This window comes from Mytilus californianus, unplaced genomic scaffold, assembly GCF_021869535.1.
Source record: "Mytilus californianus isolate M0D057914Y unplaced genomic scaffold, xbMytCali1.0.p SCAF_5, whole genome shotgun sequence".
In the NCBI taxonomy this organism is placed as follows: domain Eukaryota; kingdom Metazoa; phylum Mollusca; class Bivalvia; order Mytilida; family Mytilidae; genus Mytilus; species Mytilus californianus.
This window is the reverse complement of record NW_026262701.1, coordinates 28,726,485-28,746,478: the sequence shown is the minus strand read 5'-3', so window position 1 is coordinate 28,746,478 and position 19,994 is coordinate 28,726,485. Positions and strand designations below refer to the sequence as shown.

The window sequence follows — 19,994 nt, the reverse complement described above, 5'->3', positions numbered from 1 at the left end:
CTACATAATTCATTACTGACATTAGTATAAAAGTCAAGTACGATAATGTGATATGTACTATGATATCGATCGACAAACAGTAACATAGCGGATTGATATGTAAATTTGTGTTGTTAACTTGTATTTATTTATGGTAACTACTACTTGAACCATGATTATGCATCATAATCCCAATAAGTTTGATTGTCATTCTGTTGCGATTATCCACCGGAAGTTTTCCAAAGATTCCAAAACTTACGAGTACGGTTCAGATACGTGTTAATTTCCGTTTTCTAATTTAATCTCTTTGCAGGCATTGATAACTGCTCCTCGTATTGACTTGTATAAATGGTATTGACCTTTCGTATTTAGATGTACTCCATCGGAAATAAATTTATCTTTGCATGAATTTTTGTTTGTGGTGTCAAAAGAAAATCTTTTGTTATGATCCCAAAAGATAAATTTCGATGATTTTTCAACCTCGTTTTTTATCATTTTATTTATTTCTCGTGCTTTTTCAAAATACATATTCTTGTATGCCCTATCTCGGACGCTTGTATTGTCCCGAGTGTATCCATCTTTCTTAAGTCTGAAATTATCCCGTGGGAAGCGTGGCATGATGGCACATATTACGACTCGTCGAACTCCATACGTATTTGTCAGTATCGAACAGAAACTTATCAGTTTATATGCCACTTCCTCAACAGACGTGTCTTCTACAACATCGTTACCACCAGCTAGGAGAATAACACATTCGGGTTTTTTAATTTTAACTATGCCCATGTCGAACTTTATCATTTTATGAATAGTTCTTCCTCCTACGCCATGCCACTCGACGGTTGAGGTTTTTGCCAAATTGAAGTCTAATTGGTGTCTATGATCGTTTCCTGATTTCAGGTAGTTGTGAAGCCGATGGCAAATGGAATGACCTAGTATAAGTGTGTTTAAAGGCATGCCTAGAAAAAATATTTTATGAAATTGAGTGAAAATATTTTATGAAATTGAGTGTCACCAAATTTCTTTACGTGTTCTTCCTTCGGCAACTATTTGAAAAAGAGGCTGCATATTAAAACATGTGCTTGAAGTAGCGCCCCCATATCAATTACAAAATTCCTAAGAGTTTCAAGTCAGATAAGCACCTATGTACTGTACAAAACTATTTTCTACATATTTCTAATATTTCTAACATTTACAAAACATGATATCAAAAGACTTAATACAATTAAAAGTTACAATCTTTCATTGTACCATAAAGTCACTTATGCTGCACATAAGTGTATTTATTTTCTGTGTAAATATTTAATTTGATTTGCTGTGTTGTCCTTTAATAATGTTTAAAAAAATAATCGCTCACATTCTCAAAGAATTGTTACTTTTCGTTTATATCAAAAAGAAAAAAAGAAGCAATACCTCAGATAGCTACTAAATGAAAGTAAAACATAAACAAATATAAAAGTTGAAGAATAAGATAAACAAAAATAAATACAAGTAAACATAAAATGCAATAATACACAAAAAATAAAGTGTAGTTGTACTGTGTTAATCGTTTTCTTGATTTGACATAAGTGACAACAAATGAAAATTAAATAACGCAGCATTTATTAGAAAAATTTGTGTCAGAAGTTAATATATGTTTCATGACTTTATGCATAATAGCAATAATGTATACGTATATTCCTGCCTCCATCTAGAGATGGATAGCTTCCAGCCCAGCTGTTTTCGTTACCTTTATCATCTTCGTCGTCGGTCCTTATATATTCATTGCGGACAGTCATTCCTTTCACCTGCTGACATGCGCTTGATTTTCTCACAAGATAGAATGGCTTAGATGTGGGAAGTTCTATCGCAATATTAGACGGTCCATCAGATCTGAGAATGAATAAACAATCATATCAATATGACAATACAATGTAAACAAATATATATCTTTAAAAAAAATGTTGTTGACTAATAGTAAATTAACTTTCAGCTTCGTTGACTAATTACAATTTAATTTTTAGCTTCGTTGACTAACTATAAGTTTAACTTCAAGCTTCGTTGAATAATTTTAAATCAAATTTTAGTTCTTTGAATACTTATAGGTTTATCTTTTAGCTTCGTTGACTAATTACAAGTTTAACTAAAAGCTGCGTTAGCTAATTTCAAGTTAACTTGTAGCTTCTTTGACTAATTATAACTTTAACTTTTAACTTCGTTGATTAACTATAAGTTAACTTTTAGCATCGTTGACTAATTACGAGTTTAACTTTTAGCTTCGTTAACTAATTATAAGTTAAAACCTTTAGCTTTGTTGACTAATTTTAAGTCAACTTGTAGATCGTTGACTAACTATAAGTTTACTTGTAATATGGTTGACTAATTGTAAGCTATGTTTAAGCTTATCATTATCACATGATAGACGTATTATCTACAGCAGTATTGTATCAATGTGTTTCTTCCATATGATCCGTCCGGCAAGGTTCCACTTAACCTATTTAAACTACCAGAATCATCTTCATCATCCCAATAAACATGTCCGTTTGCAAATCCTAAATATTGTTAAAAAAAAAGAATGGTTATTTCATATACAGTAAGTACTAGATCATGAAAACTGTTTGCGAGCATCGAACGGTTTGTTATTTTTATGTAATTAGAACCGTTTTACTTGGAGAGGTATGAGTTAACTTTTTACAATGTGTGATGGAGAGCGGGATGGAAAAAATGCATAAGGCTAGCTTGGTGTAACGACAGTTATTTTATCGTGAAATTGAAGGAAATGATACAAAATAACCGAAACAACTAAGCATACACTGTACAAGTTCATTGCAATTTAAATAATGTGTTTAATTATACAACCAACGAGGGAACCCCAGGTTAAAGTAATTTGATCAAGATCCTTTGACCGAGTGGGCTAAGTGGTTCGATCCTGTCACTTTCCTGGTTGTTTATGATGTTTTTTAAAAATACGTAACCGTTTTTCGGAGGGAACGGAAATAGTTAGCACTTTTTCGGGAACATACCTCGGTTCTAACAAAGCTTCAAATCTTAAAACACATACAATCAAATCTCTACAATGGGTTATAATATACATAGTTGTTTTGTTTGAATTCAGTAACTGAAAAAAAGGTTAAAAAAAAAACGCCCTTTAGTGTTACATAATAATTTCAGACATTTTTTTTTATGTGTTTATAAAAATATCAAGGATATTTATTAGAGCTATTTGGCAAAACCATTATTTTCGAAACTCCGAAACAAGTTTTAAAATTACAGACGACGGCTGTCAGATAAATTCTGAACGTTATAACGGAAAATATTTTAAAAATCCCCCAATAAAACTGACTGACAAACCTTTGGGACACGATCCTCCTTTCCTTAGTATACAGTAAGTTCCTTTTGGCCATGGCAGTAATATCCATTTGGTCCAATCTTTAACCTTCTCCTCACGAATCTTTGAACAGTAATATTTTTTTGTGTTCCTACTAAATTCACCTACAATGATCATCGGAAAAAAGAGAATGAATTGCTAAACAAAAGCATTTTGAAAAATTGTCCATTACATTGGTGTATTCATATGGAAGTCTTATTAATTTGGAAAAGCGAGACGAAAGATACCAACGATACTACAAGCAACACGAACCCTGAAAGGGTGGTGAATGCGTATGTCTAATGTCTAATGTAAGTGGGTATGCAAGAAACAAATATTTCAAATTCTGGTTAAAAATCAAGAAACGTAACATTGATTAATTTTCAAGAAATGTTTCATATTGTAATTTCAGGATAAAGTTTTTTTTAATAGATCGATATCTTAAATCAATATATGATTACCGTAAAAATGGTGACCACTGGATATCGAGTTAATGTTGTTTTTATCATCTTCGTTGTCCTGTGATCGCCATCCTTCAACCCATCCAGGTGGACAACCTGATTTAGGTTTTACTAAAGTATATTTTCCCTTTGGCCACGGTACTACAAGAAACAATGCATTAATTGGTATATTATTCTGTCATAAAAAACCCCAACATATTGAATATTCATTTATAACGAACAGCATATCATATACAAAATGTGATTCTATATTTATGAAAGCGTATTGAGAACCCATAACCCATTGAGTGAAAAAGACCCACTTTTATTCGTAGGGTATGAATGCTGTTTGTTTAAAGGATCATTAGAACTTTTACATGAAATGGAATTCACATTGACACAGCAACCGCTACCCGCGCCTGTATCTTTCATGCTTGAAACACAATGACCTACACCACGGAACATTACATTCATTTAGTAGTATTTGATACATTATGAATATATTGATCTTTTTAACCCATAAATGTACGCTTATTTACATGCACAAACACAAACAACCACAAGGAACAAAGCCAATATATTCTGCATCATTGTATACTGTCACCTATTGTAAAACATAAAATGCTAATAAATTATTATTAAATAGAACACACTAGTTATACAGTTTATACTTGTTTCGTACCGGATATGTGTACACCTACCTGCTTAAGGCGCATGTCTCATTTTGTTAGCAAATAAGCTTAAATTTGAACCGGTTTAAGCCAAAATGATGATGTCAAGAGACCATGATGATGATAGCGAAAACAAAGACATTATAAGCGATCTGTAAACTCCGTCTAATAAAATGTATTATGCTTTTTAATATCAGATCTCCTGAACTTACAATGTTATTTATAACCTCATTTGAAAAAAAAGTGTGTAAGATTTGTCACTTGCGTCGAATGTTTATTATTCAATTGGAAATAAACAACGCACCTGAATCCAGAAATACCATTTGAAATTAAGAAAGAGAATATTGAGAAAATGTAAAAATAAGGAAATGGAATAGTGTCGTCTTCTTACATTTTCGTTGAGGAAGAAAAAAGGCCAAACTCATTAATAAGAGCTGTAACTTAAAACCTTATTGTCTTCACACGTCACTGCTGACACCAAACGATCTTTTATTCACGTATTGTTCTTACAGTCATAGGAAATAAAACTATTGTTTAGATTGATAATATAAAATAACGGGCAAAATAAACATGCATAGGTTTAACTTACCCTTAAAAAAACTTCACTAGCTTATCAATTGGTGAATTGTTTTATATCCTGTGGTGTCTGTCGTTGATGGAATATGTTCGTTGTTGTTCTGCAGTTTGCATGTTGTGTCGACTATTATATTATGTGTTTGTGCTTTATTTCTGTCACGTAGTGTTGTCATTTTAGCGATATTTTTAACATTGTCATAAAGCGGGAGGTTTGGCTAGCCATTAAACCAGGTTCAACCCACCACTTTTTCTTAAAATGTCCTGTACCAAGTCAGGAATATGGCAGTTGTTTTAAATAGTTCGTTTCTATGTATGTTGGCGTGTGTTTTTGTTGCACTTCAGTGTTCCTGTTGTCCTGTTTGTTTTTCTCTTATAGTTAATGTGTTTCCCTTGGTTTTAGCTGGTAGCCCGGATTTGTTTCCTCTCAATCGATTTATGACTTTTGAACACCGGTATGCTACTGTTGCCTTTATCTATTAAACAATATTGTCCCGAAAAGAGAAAGAGAGAGAGAGAGAGAGAGATTTTAGCGAGCGAAAGATTTCAATACAATAAAGATAAAGTTACTGCTTGTTAAAGAAAAAGAGAGGCGAGAGATAACAGAGGGACATTCTAATTCATAAGTCGAAAATAAAGTGACAACGCCATGGCTAAAAAAGAAAAAGACCAACAGACAAACAAAAGCACACAAAACACAATATAGAAAACTAAAGACTGAGCAACACGAACCCCACCAAAAATCACTGGCACCTTAAACAAACCCATATGTTGTGTTCCAATAAAATCCACTTGTTTGTAGAAAACATTGATTAATTTGATAAGGACAAGAATTTAAATAAAACTTCTAAATCCTTGTTTACTTATCTACAATCTATGTTTAAAGTAAAAACAACCAGAGAGTGAAATAAAGCTTTTCATATTTTTGTTATTCTCGGGACTTTTATAATTTACTATATGGTAAAGGGATACCAAAATAAAATCTTAAATCACTCCAGAATTTACTTTTAAACTCGCAACTTGTATTACTATCGACAACTTATAGTTATCGTATATACTCCCTAAATAAAGTCAATGAAAATTACTGGAAATATAGAAATACATACCGATATCAGATGTACTTACAAAAACAAGCATTTTCATTCCGTTACAGTTTCGTTTATACAAATTGGTACATAACACGATCATCGAGGTACCCAACCCAAACATATACATATAAAATACACACTAGAGCAACTGTTTATATCCCATTTGGAACTTCCTAGCCAATTAAAGTTCATACGTGACATGAAACAGATTGGATTAGATGGAATCTCATCAATCGATGGAAACACGTGACTGGAATTGATCTCTGCTACTATAAGGCCACATGAATGATGATGTAGATATCAAACATATATGTTTTGTTTTCACGGTACCCGGATGCAGAGAACGGCAGCTAACGTGATCTGAATTAGATTTAAAAGAAATCACATGTGTATATCATTCAACGTGTTAACTATGAATAGCCAAAGGTGTCATAATTCCAACTTTGCAATTCTTAAATTGTAACCGTACAACTCGACAATTGAACTATGAAACTATGTTATTTAAAGGAAGTTGGAATTTCAAAATTACAGAGTTACATACATATATACAATTTAATAATTGCAAAGTTGAAAATACATACATGTTAGGCTTTACACTTCGCAAACAGAGAGAAAGGGATGTTCCCTGATCAGGGGTTTACTTTATGCTTAATGTAAACCCTTTGACTTAATCCTAGGCAATTTTGCATTATATTTGCCTGGTAACTCTAATTTGTTGCAATATTTTAAACACTTACATATCAACTAAACTTCTCAAAGCAATTTCTCATATATATTTTCCATATAGATAAACATTAATGTTTGTCACACAGGGATATTAAAAAAATCAAGAAAGAATTTTTTCCTGCAAAAAGTTCTTATTTTCTAACGGAATGTATTAAAAAACAAGCTCATAAACCACATAGTTTTTACATAACTTTGATGCATGATGCATTATCTATTGAACAAAGTCGTAAAGGAAAATGTTGTTATTTGAATTTCAGTAGTAAACATCCTTTGATTTTTACCGGATGATGTGAAACATTGGAAGAGTAGTCATGAACTTATCTTCTGCTAACAGATTTCCTTTTAGAAGGGATAGTGAGGAAAAATATATCTAACAACGCACACAAGATAGTGATTATTTTCCTGTTTGGTATGAAGCAACATAACACTTGAAACTATTTTAGAACATTTACATGTACTATCCATATCCGTCATTTCATTTCTTGCATTATGAACTTTTAAATATACATATACGCCATATACGAAAACATATATTAAATCTTATTTTAAGAGGAAAATATGTATTGAAGAGTGTGTTGATAACCGCTATTACTTCATCAATTTGACTTTATCTCGGGTGTAGTTTTTAATATGACGTCATCGGTGTAGTTTTTAATATGACTTCAAACGGAATAATTCATTGTTTTTTCTATAAAACTTCATTAGTTCTTTTTAATTTGACGTCACATTAATAACTTTGGATAAAGTTATCAACATGAGAGTAGTGTTCAATATGATTCTTCGGTTGTAGTATTGAATGTGGCTTAATCTGGTGGAAAGCAAAATACACATAACTTTAATAAGTTAAATTCCATGCCATGCCTAAAATTGACAGCATTACACTAGTGGATCAGGATACTCCAGGAGCACATGAGTGCCCCCCCCCCCCCCCCCAGTTCTTTACTAGGTTCATTTTGTTCGGACTTTGTCGCCTTTGTTTACCGGAAAGATCTAGAATTGCAATCTCAGTTTTCACTTTAATCTTTTGGAGATACTGTTCGTTGAAGATATACACTACGTTTATACTTTTACGTGGTAATATATGTTCCTATACTCATGTATACTGTTAAATCAATAATCATCTCAATATTTACAATAAACATAGTAATTCATCGAGTATAAAGCAACATAACAGGTACCCATGTGGATCAGGATCTGCGTACCCTTCCGGAGCACCAGAGATCAACCCTGTTTATTGTTGGGGTTCGTGTTGCTCAGTCTCTAGTTTTCTATGTTGTGTTTTGTATACTGTTGTTTGTCTTCTGGTTTTTTTTTGCAATGTCGTTGTCATTTTATTTTCGACTTATGAGTTTGAATTTCCATTTTGGTATATTTGGTTCATCTCTGGAATTACAACTGATTATGTAGTTGAAAAACAAACAAGAAAATAGCAGATAATGTTTGCTTAAACTAGAAAAGAAAGAACATTTTTGAACGGGGTTATACATTTCATCATATATACGATAGGCAACCTTTCAAATCATATGACATCCTTACACATATACTGCATACTACCTAACAGCATTTATTATTCCATTTCCGTACCAATTAGTTTATGTAAATTCATTAAAAAAAGGCAAAACTGATGTCAAAGATAGAAGGGTGTCCATACATCCATCCCAATGTACTAATGGTCATAATTTTGCTATTCTATCAATAGAACTCAATCAGTTTTTCTTATTTGAAGCTTTTGTTAAAGTAAGACTTATTATGCATGGAAGTAGGTAAAGCTTTAACAACATTTATGCAAGTACTTGTATTTTGCCAATAATTTTGTAATAATATGACAATACAATTGTATATACAATAAACACAAGTAATGATCCGCATACTTATTGTACCCAGCCCGACGAGTTGCGGGAGACATCGAAATACCTGGCGTTCGTACGGTCTTGTAAGCGTTCTCTTGTATATTATTCTTGCCAGATTTTTATGAAATTCATATCAAAGGTTTGTATCAGCAATGTTCGGACTAGATCGAAAATCAATGCCCATCAGCTATTTCTTTCATTAGAAATGCCACTTGAAAATATTGATTATAAGAATAAAGGTATTGCAAGCGTTCTCTTGTGTACCATTCTTGCCAGATTTTACATGAATTTCATATCCAAGGTTTATATCAGCAATGTCTCGGACAAGTTAGAAAATCAGTGCCGAGTTATGGACCTCGAAAATATTGATTATACGGAAAATTGCATTATGAGCACTCTTTGTCCTACATTTTTCTAAGATATCTATATAAAGGCCTAAAGAACAAATACACAATTCCGTTTGAGTTATTGCACTTGCAGAAATAAAATATGTGCAACACACAGGATATTGGAACTCTGTTCTTTTATTTGTATGGAAAAAAATCTTTATTGCTAATAAAGTGTAATTTACAAAATTCTTTGCAAGACACCTATTTGAAGGTCATAACTAGGAAAAAGCTTTTGAAAAAGTCAATGGGGTCTTTACTAGATTGAATGCCAAGCTTCTGTTTCCAGTACAGACCCTGAATTTGAACAAATATAAGTATTAAGAACAGAATAATCTTATTGTTTTTTAGAACTTACATTTTGGTTATTAAACAGCTTTTCAGAAATGAATCAGTGTAAAATGAACAAGCTAGTATTGTATGTTTTATTTCATATATAGATTTTTCAATAAGATATTAAGCTGTTTTCCTATGAACATATATTATATTTGTTCTTTTAATCTTTTCATGTACTTGCTTCAATTAGTAAGAATGATATTTTATGAATATCATTACTTTTTTTCAATATTGCAAGAATTGTTAAAAGCTGATGGTTATAAAAACATTATTAAATGCTTATATACATTTTACTTTTTATCTATACGATGAATGAATACAAAAAAAAATACTGTAAACTATTTAACTGTAAAAATTAAGAACAACACGTTATCAATTTCATGCGTCCAAAGTGCTTTTCTGGATTTACCTTCATCAGGAACGCTCGATGCGTATATTTGAAAGCCGAAGATGTATAAGAACCAAAATAGTTGAAGAGCTATATGACCAAAAAGTACCTAACAAATTGCCAAATCCATCTAAGGTCAACTTTGCATGAGGAAGTTGAAACCTAAGTTTCTTTATAATTTCAAAATTGATAAACGGACAACTTTAGAAAGGGTTGTTATAAATCATGTCAGTAACTAAGTCTGACTACTGAGCTAATAATACCATCGGGGACTGATAGTCCACGAGCAGAGATTCTACATGAAAACAACACGTTATTAATTTCATGCGTCCGAAGCGCTTTTCTGCATTTAACTTCAACAGTAACTGCGAGTACTCTCAGATCTGTATTTTGTGTCTTTTTTGTTGTTAAAATGTATAAATTCCCTGCCATGTCCGGTCTGTGTTTTTGTTAGATGTATTTCTGCTATGTATCGTTCTGAAGAGTTTAGCCCTTTTCAACTGATTTTAATAGTTAATTCTTATGATGTACTGTTACACTACTGTACCACGTTAGGGGAGGGTTGGTGCCTTCAAACATGTTTAACCCGCCACATTCTTTTTTGTGCCTGTCTCAAGCCAGGAGCCTGTAATTCAGTGCTTGTCGTTTGTTGTTGTATATTATTATTGATTCATTATCCAAATTAATATGTGTTCTTCCTTACACAAATAAGAATCAACACATTTACCCTGAAAGTCTTGTTCAAGGGTAGACAAAAAGCCATAAATAACCCGAACAGCTAAAAACCTCTGATGAATGCAGGTATACACTGAAAGGTTTTTCAGTTCTTGCTTCACTAGTATCACCAGTTTACTGTATTTATGCACTAAAATATCGTTTCCCCTTAGCTAGACATCCCATGTATTGACCTTTAGCGATTCAATTATAGAATGAATTGCATAAACTCATGATTTAGAGTTTATTTTGTTTATTTACAATATATTCATCACAAAACTTGAAGATATTGTTTGTTACACAGATATCATTTAAATGTCATATATCTATCAGTATCGTTTTGAATGTATACATAGACTTAGGGTCATTTAGAGGCCATTTGCATGATAAACTTTGATTGAATAGGATATAACAAGATTCATAAATTATGTTTTTTCTTTTCTTTTCTTACACTTATGCTGATTTATTTGCCCCCACAAAAACAACAAGAGTAATAAATTGTGTTTGAAAATTATTGCAGAGATTCGGACGCAATTATAGTGGACAGATTTTCACAAAGTAGAAAATAGTACAACATAGTTAAACAACCTGTCACATCATTGACTGAATTTTCATTACACAAGAAGTCGTAAGCCGATCACAACATTCGTGTACATACACTTTAAAAAAATTCCCCAGAATGCATTTGACTCTGAAAAATAGTATTATTGCTAAAACAATACCTGTTTATCAGGAGGATGGCCTTTATAGTTATTGAGTTTAGCATATTTCTTTGAAATGTAAAAAATCAAGAGTCAATATAAAGCAAAATTATGTCCGTTTATAGATGTATTTAACGAGTAGTGGAGACACAGAGAAATTATCTTGACCGATTATGCTGGCGGTAAAAATTTCTAAAGAGCTTATGTTATATATTAATGATGCACCGAAATTAGATAAAACTTTTATACGCTATGCTTTTGTTGGTTAAAGGTGATTAAATATACAGAAACGCTCGATGACCGTTAACTTCAGCTCACATGTATGTTTGGGGAATATTAGCTCTCTGCATTAAAAAAATCGGATAAATGTAAAGCGGGAGATACCAAAGGGATAGTTAAAATTTGAAAAAGAACTGATAATTTCAATAATACTAGAGGAATGTCTGTACAAACTACACTTTGGCTTAACCAAACATTATTAAATCCATATCTTAGCAAAATATATCAACTTTACAACTTCAATTTCGTCTATTTTTTTGTTCGACACAACATTTCATCATAATAGTTCTTTTGCATACAATTTTCTGTACATATACTATTCCATCAAAATTTCACCATTTTATACTGCCTTTGGATGTACATAGGCAATCTAACTAATTCACATTTTAAGAATTTGTGTGATATGTTCAAGAGATGTACTTTAGTATATAAAAAAAAACATTATTTGAGAAATCCATCGACATTCACACTTAATTTGTCCACAATAAACCATATTAATTACAATACTCATTTTGAATTTTGAAATATGTTTTAAGATATACAAGTGACTTTTCAATATTTGGTTCCTTATATGCAACCGCCGTACTTCTAAACAATAACTTAATATGCTAGCTACATAACTATCAAATAGAAACAGAAAAGATGCATGGTTATAATAATCACCACGTTTTTTATAAGTTAGGCTAAAACAGCCCTTTCACAATGTTCTGACAGTTTCTTTGGTGTATTTGTAGAATTACCGTTATTAGAAAACAAGATATAAAGTGCATAAGTTTATTGAATACATATATTTTCACATACATGTAGCACAGCTGTTATTTGTACTTCTATAAATTTAATTAACAAGTATATTAATCAGTAGGAGTTAGTTCCTTTTATAAAATTTAAGTAATTATCACACTAATTTGCAAATACCATTTCTCTCTCTCAAATTATTGTAACTTTCATTTTATATCAAAACGAATAAAAAAGAAACAATACTCTTAATGTAAGTAAAAACATAAAAGAAAATACTTTATTTGCATTTTAATATAAGAAAAGAGTCTTAGTCAAAAGGAAATAAAATATTAAAGAAATAAGAGACGCCTATTTGAAAGGGGGGGGGGGGGGGGGGCGGGGAGAGGGGAGGAAGAGGATTTTTTCGGATTGAATATTCATTTTCCTTTTTTGCTAGTACGGCTTATTTATTTCATTCTTGCACAGAACTACTTCCTGCATTGTCCTGCACTTTGTTGTACAGAATATTCATGTTCGTCCTGTCACGGGCAAAGTTTATCTATTTTCAGTTATTACAAGGCCACAATATTCATTTCCAAAATACTCATGCCCCTCCCTAGAATATCAATTGGTCATCTCCTTATAACTTCTTTCCCTTTCTTAATTTTTGTATAACTAAAACTGAAGTCTCAATAAAGGAAAATGTAATCGCGTAGCTATATTAAATTTTTTTTGGGTCAGAAATCAATGTCGGATTCGGAGTTGTTATGGGGTGTGGGGTGTGGAGAGGGCGTACAGCCCCCCGTTTGATCAGAAACATGTCATATTTCGACTTTTAAACGTCCAAAAAAAAAAACCCGATGGTATTATTACCAAATTTGACAGTTACGTTTCCCTTTCCTCAGACCCTGGATCCCCCTTAAAATGAATATGTGGAGACTTTAGTGTATAATAGCAATATAACATTTTTGTATTTCCGGATCCTTGTATGTATGGATAGCTTTCCGCCCTGCTGTTTTCATTTCTATCTTCGTCATCTGTCTTTATATCTTCCTTGCGGACAGTCATCCCTTTCACCTGCTGACAAGTACTTGTTTTCCCCACAAGGTAGAATGTCTTAGATGTCAGAAGTTCCATTTCATTTTCAGGCTGTCCATCATACCTTGGAATAAAATAAAAAAATATACATCCATATGAAAATAAGATACCAGTAAATTACCTGAGTGCTCATTCATTCCCAATTCTTTTACATGACATTCGTAGTAGTACAATTTACATACAAAGACAATGATATTTGAAGCTTTGTCCGCAGGAACAACAACATATTCATCGTGAAGAGATGATAGACATTTCACAGTTTTTCTGTATCTGAAAAAAAAAAAAGACTTTGGTCGATCATACACACAGTTTTTCAACTTATGAATTCGACGTTTTATCAGAGACCTGATGTTTAACCCATTCCAGTTCAATTTCCTTTCGTTTAGTCCATGCTCTGGCGTAGTCCTCAATGGAATCCATAATTATTTTGAAGTTATGTTTCCAATTGATGTGTTGGGGTTCTCTGAACTTAGAACCATGAGATATCACCTTTCGGAGATGTTCATGTTGAATTATATTTAGATCCCCAGTAATAACGTGGCCTGCAGAGGGGCTGAAAATATAATACGAGTTGTAACAGTCACATGTCGGAGGTTTTTTTTTTTTTATGTATTCTTGAAAATAACATTTTGACAATTTGAAAAAGTAAATATGTTTTTCAATCAAGAAATGACACGTTTCTAACTAAGGTTATATTTGATCTTTTAATGCATTTTTTTGTGAAGATATCGTTTATTTCATTCAAAATCACACGAAGATGTCTGTCCTGGTGCATGACACCTTTTTGTGCCTCCGATAATACACACAAAACAAAAATGGATTAATGAATAGTATTACACGGTATACCAGACCACACAAACCGCATAAACCCGACTTCTTTGAGGAATTAGACGTAAAAGCAAAATAAAAAAAAAAATTATCCTGTATACCATGCATGTGTTTTAAAAAGAAATCCAGTGACCGCCATTCAATTTTTCAGTTGACGAAATAAATTTTAATAAAATGATTTTTGAAAAATATGAAAACTTATATCTCAAGAATTTGACATGGAAACACCTCTCCAATATAATTTTTTGAGGTCACTACTGACTGCATAACGCTTGTTTCTGTAAGAAGCCTCATCATGTACATTCTAGACCTAAGGAATAAAAATTTGAAGTACCTTAACGTTTAGGGAAAATCGAATTCTGATTAAAATTACAAATTATGTAACCCGAAAACTGTCAATCTAAATTTATCATTAAAATCCTATATTACAGGCGGACGATCAATATGGGCTAATAGTTTACAATCAGTGTACCCGTTTTGGTAAAAAAAAATATATAAAAACGTATGAATCCGTTTATAATGTGCAGGGCATTTGTGTCTTGAATAGTCCTTATCATGTGTTCTTCAAATAATTTGGGAAGCAAAATATATACAACGTTTTGAATTTTGTGCCCAAAATATGCAGCAAATATCCGATAATGTCAAATCTTAGTTTTCATCAACATCTTTTTGAGTTACTGTTCGTTGTACATGTTCACTACTTTAATAATTTTACATGATCAACATTAAATCATGATAGGAGAGAAACGCTTAAAATCATTCACATCGAGTAATGTGTTGCTAATACTTCGGTTTTTTCTCAATTCGCGTTGGAACGGTGTATTTGTATTAAACTGCATTTTCAAGTGTATAAAGAAATATACGTTCTATTAATCGGACAATTTTTCTTTGAGTTAAATTGAGAAAGTTGGACCTCTCTTGAATAGTAATTAAGATCTTTTCTTTTGGCGTAGCAAGGAAGGTTTTACTTGATGAAGAAATCGCTTTTTCAAACTCAGAACATCCTTCTCATGTCTAGCGTTAATTATGGCGTGCAGAGTCGTTTTGAATAACCTCCAGAAAACAAGTAAAATTGATATCTAATTTTTACTTGCTGAAGCGTTTTAACACTGGAACATTTTACTATGTTTCAACGTTGTCAGTATTGTATAAATATGGTGTTGTAGATTGACTAAATGAGCATTAATTTTTAAACCAAAATGTATAAGGAAAACAACTATTCTGATATGTTTAACTCTTAATGCATAAAAACATCTTTTTTTTTATCTAAATCATCATTTAGTAACGCAAATTCCTATAGTCAACAAAAAGGTTGACCAGATTGCTGTTCCATTCTCTGAAATGATTTTTTAAAAAGTTTCTTGAACTCAATCAAAGTAAATTGTATCGTTGTTTCTTTTTTCGATGTGAATTTATACTATTGCTTTATTGAAAAACACTCAGAATCACGATGAAAACAGTTTGGTAGATTTTTGAAGAAAATGTTAATTTTGTTATGTGATATGATTGTCTATAAAGAGAAGAATTAAAGCATCTAATGGCCTCTGTACTGCTGTCGTAATCCACATGGCACGACAAATGTGTAGCAATTCAAAAGAGATAACCAAGTGTCTGGTTGGTGATAAAATGATAAACTATAAAACAAAGACAGACACGTCAAGGAGACTCCTCCCTGTAAATAGTTAAAAAATGGACATGTATGCTTCAGAATATACCCACCAAAAAATTACTTTATAATCTGAACTGATATAGATTAAAAACAATTAGCAAAAAGTCTTCCTTTAGTCCATATCTAATAAAGAAATTAACAGTAACAGATGTAACAAAGAACCTTTGGTGACTTTTATGAAGGAAAATTATGAGTGAAAAATTTTTAAATGAAGAAGATTTTGATCTCATGATTTTGATGGATATGTCATTGAAAATCGGAGACCCCCTATCCCAAAAATTAACATGAAAATAGAAGATACTGTTTTTGGTTAGACTAAAAAGAAAGGACATTTTTGGACGTTGTTATGCATTTTATCATACCACAGTCAACCTTTCAAAACATATGATACCCTTACATATATACTGAATACTACCTAGTAGCATTTATCATTTGTTTTCAAATCCGTATTAATGACTTTATATCAATACATCACAAAAAGGCAAAACTGATTTCAAAAATAGGAGGATGTGTCTTCAGAAAGGGAGTTAGAAAAACCACGTGTCCATACATCTAAACCAAAAAGTAAAATAACAAAAATACCGAACTCCAAGGAAATTCAAAACGGAAATCCGTTATCAATTTGCAAAATCGAAAGCTCAAACACACCAAACTAATGGAAAACAACTGTCATATTCCTGACTTGATAAGGCAATTCCTCATGTAAAAAATGGTGGATCAAAACCTGGTGTTTCAGCTAGCTAGTATAGTCCAGCGGCTAAGTCCAATATTTTTGAACAATTGATCGCTTTATGGTAAAAACATGAAACTTTGCAGAGTGTTAGTTATGATGTTAATTAACATTTTTGGATATACAGCTATCTAAAAAAATAATGGCCGCCAAATACAAAATGGCTGTCAATAGTCAAGAGGCTAATCCAATATATTGGTATAATTAATCACTTTATAGGAAAAGCATGAAACTTTGCACAGTGTCAGTTATGATGCTTATAAACATTTTTGGATATAGAGCCATTTTCAAAAAATCCAAAATGGTCACCAAATTAATAATGGCCGCCAATAGTCCAGTATATTGACCACTTTATTGTAAAGCATGAAACTTTGCACATTGTAAGTAATGATGCTAATGAACATTTTTTTTAATCTGAAGCCATCTTATTCCATAATAGCCGCCAAATTCAAAATGGCCGCCAACAGTCAAGAGGCTAAGTCCAATATAATGGTATAATTGACCTCTACTCTGTATAGTAAAACCAAATTCCCACAGTGTTAGTTATGATGCTAATGAACATTTTTGAATATGAAGCCATCAATGAAAGTCCATAAGAAACTTCTATACCCCAGTAATTGCTTTCTTTGGTCAGTAGGATTCAGTTTGGACTCAATGTTCAGGATCGTTCATATTCTCAGTGGACATTAACAATAGCACAGCTTTTGAATATTTCATATTTCATAAACAGAAAATTTACAGAAAACGAAAATAAGGAGTCCAATCACATTTTAATGATCCCTGAACTCATGGACCTGTACTTGTGTCGTTAGATTGTTGTCTCATTGACTTTTGGCACCGCATCTTTAATCTATATCTCTAAAGACACTATTTGTTGATTAATGGCTTGAGTAAAATAATATTTAATAATATATTAAAAAATGTACTAACTACTTTAATGGTGATAACCTCGGTGACGAAATGTTTACCAGCAGTGGCTTCCATCTAGTGGTGGTAAAAACACATCAAAGATAGCAGACTTATAATAGCATAAGGGTGATGCGCGCTTCGTTCTCATGAACTCATTATTGGCACTTGAATAAAAACAGTTGAAAAGCCAAATTTAATAAAAAAAAAATAAAAAAAAATTAAAATAGCTTTATGAACCAAATTTCTGAAAAGATATGTCAAATACGGATAAGGTAATGTATATCTCGGGTAAAAGCAAACTTGTTTTTATTATTGTTTTCCTCCTATGAGCGGCAAATATAACAAAATATAAACATATCAGTGATATTTTGTGTCAGCACAAAGTGCTGACTACTAGGTTGGTAATATACCTTTGGGGACGAATCCAACCGTCACATGAAAGATCATGAACCCCCAGTATGAGCTTATTTGGGAATCATGATCCACTGTAAGACAGGAAAACGTGATCTTGTAGACAATTCTTCAAACTTGGACTATCTGTTTCCTACAACAGAGTGTTAGACATTTCTACTTCGATGGCCATTGATGCTTATTGTCGTTATATCCATATTGTTTGCCCTTCCCAACTAGTGCAAAATATATTCACTTCGTCTTCTGCAGACAACATTGACCACAAATCCAAGCAGTATATCATTCAAAGATTCGTTTCATGATACCAGTATATCCTTATTCCAACTTATATCGAAGGATGTTCAAGTAGTTTTGCAACGTTTGATCATTTTGAAGCTAAGGTAGTAATTGCCTTTGTAGCGCTCTTGCGCTTTAAATGTGTTAAAAATTGACAAAGCGCCAGTTGGTCAAAGTCAACATGGTTCAGCAACAAAATAACCACAAAAGCGCCGTAAAGTTAGACAGTTAACTCGATGGGATTCACTGTTTACAACATCACACATTTATACTTTGAATTTCTGTACATGCAAAATTTACACTGACGTAGGTACTGGTTGCATTAGTCATGATCCATTGATGTCATTTAATCAGATAATAACTTCGTATTTATATTTATTTGCACGAATACGACAAAGACTCGCTCGAAACCGAACTTGTTCACGTATTTGACTCAAATTCTCATAGTTGATGTATAACATACTCAAACGTATATCCAAATTATAAAAAGTCTAAAATAAACAATTAAAAATGCATGGACTCGATAATATATATCGGAATTTTGTGTGTTTTTTAGCCTGGACGCCATCTACTTAACTACCGAAATGACCTCCGAATAATGAACATAAATGTAAATATTAATAGATAGCGACCACGTCCACTTGGATTTTCTAGGTCTGTTTGATTCCTTGTTATAGGTTTAGAAATATGTTAATCATCGTTTTTACCTGTATATGAATGATTGTTGTGGATCGAATCAGTCAACAAAATGTTTCACTCTTGTTTCACTTTTAATGTTGGCACTCTTTTCCTTTTAATAGCTGAGCACGCCTTTACATGTGTAGCCCATCTCTAGCTAAGGGATTTAATTGAATGAAGGTCAGAAGAATACGGATTCACATGAGGTCGAATTATTCACTTGCAAGTGAATAATACATCAGTGATGTTGTTGGGCTTATTTTGACAAATTTGGGACAACCCCCCTGCTTATAACGAAACATTATTTCAAAATTCCGCTTTTATTAATGCTTGAAACAAAAATAATATATTTCAATTTGTGTCTAACTCGTAGCTAATGCCCCTTTAAGAAACTTAATGAAAAGTGTTATGAAAAAGTAAGAATACAGTTTAAATAATATATCTACTTATACAAAAGAAAACCCCAAAAGCTAGAAAAAGAAATTATTATAATTAAATTCAAAATTCAAATTCCCTTCTTCATACCGGTCGATCCCAATTACAGGACCTACCTTTGTATCTAATTATATTTTGTTCATGTCCTGAACATACATAAAATATTTGCCACTGGATATACACCAAACAACAATCAATAAATCAATCATCCTGGCATATGAATGAAAGTAGATGTATACAGCAACAAGACAGCAACGTTATCACAATAAAGAATTAAGATATAGAAATAAATCAACACAAATATAGGCATGCATCAATTAAGTATGCACATCATTTTTGTTTTCTTATTTTTAGCTCACCTGGCCCAAAGGGCCAAGTGAGCTTTTCTCATCACTTGGCGTCCGTCGTCCGGCGTCCTGCGTCCTGCGTCCGTCGTCCGTAAACTTTTACGAAAATCTTCTCCTCTGAAACTACTAGGCCAAATTTGACCAAACTCGGCCACAATCATTATTAGGGTATCTAGTTTAAAAAAAGTGTCCGGTGACCCGGCCAACCAACCAAGATGGCCGCCATGGCTAAAAATAGAACATAGGGGTAAAATGTAGATTTTAGCTTATATCTCTGAAACCAAAGCATTTAGAGTAAATCTGACATGAGGTAAAATTGTTTATCAGGTCAAGATCTATCTGCCCTGAAATTTTCAGATGAATCGGATAACCCGATGTTGGGTTGCTGCCCCTGAATTGGTAATTTTAAGGAAGTTTTGCCG

General features: G+C 32.3%; 1 protein-coding gene across 1 annotated transcript in view; it reads right to left on the bottom strand.

The window, feature by feature from the left end:
• Nucleotides 1-4,236, bottom strand: part of LOC127701931 (uncharacterized) — a 92,667-nt gene extending 88,431 nt beyond the window's left edge. The window contains exons 1-2 of the mRNA XM_052205901.1: nt 4,086-4,236; nt 3,784-3,924 (exon numbers count right to left, since the gene is read on the bottom strand). Of these exons, the coding sequence (XP_052061861.1) occupies nt 3,784-3,924; nt 4,086-4,236 (292 nt within the window). The remainder of the gene's footprint in view (nt 1-3,783; nt 3,925-4,085) is intronic.
• Nucleotides 4,237-19,994: the final 15,758 nt, after the last annotated feature.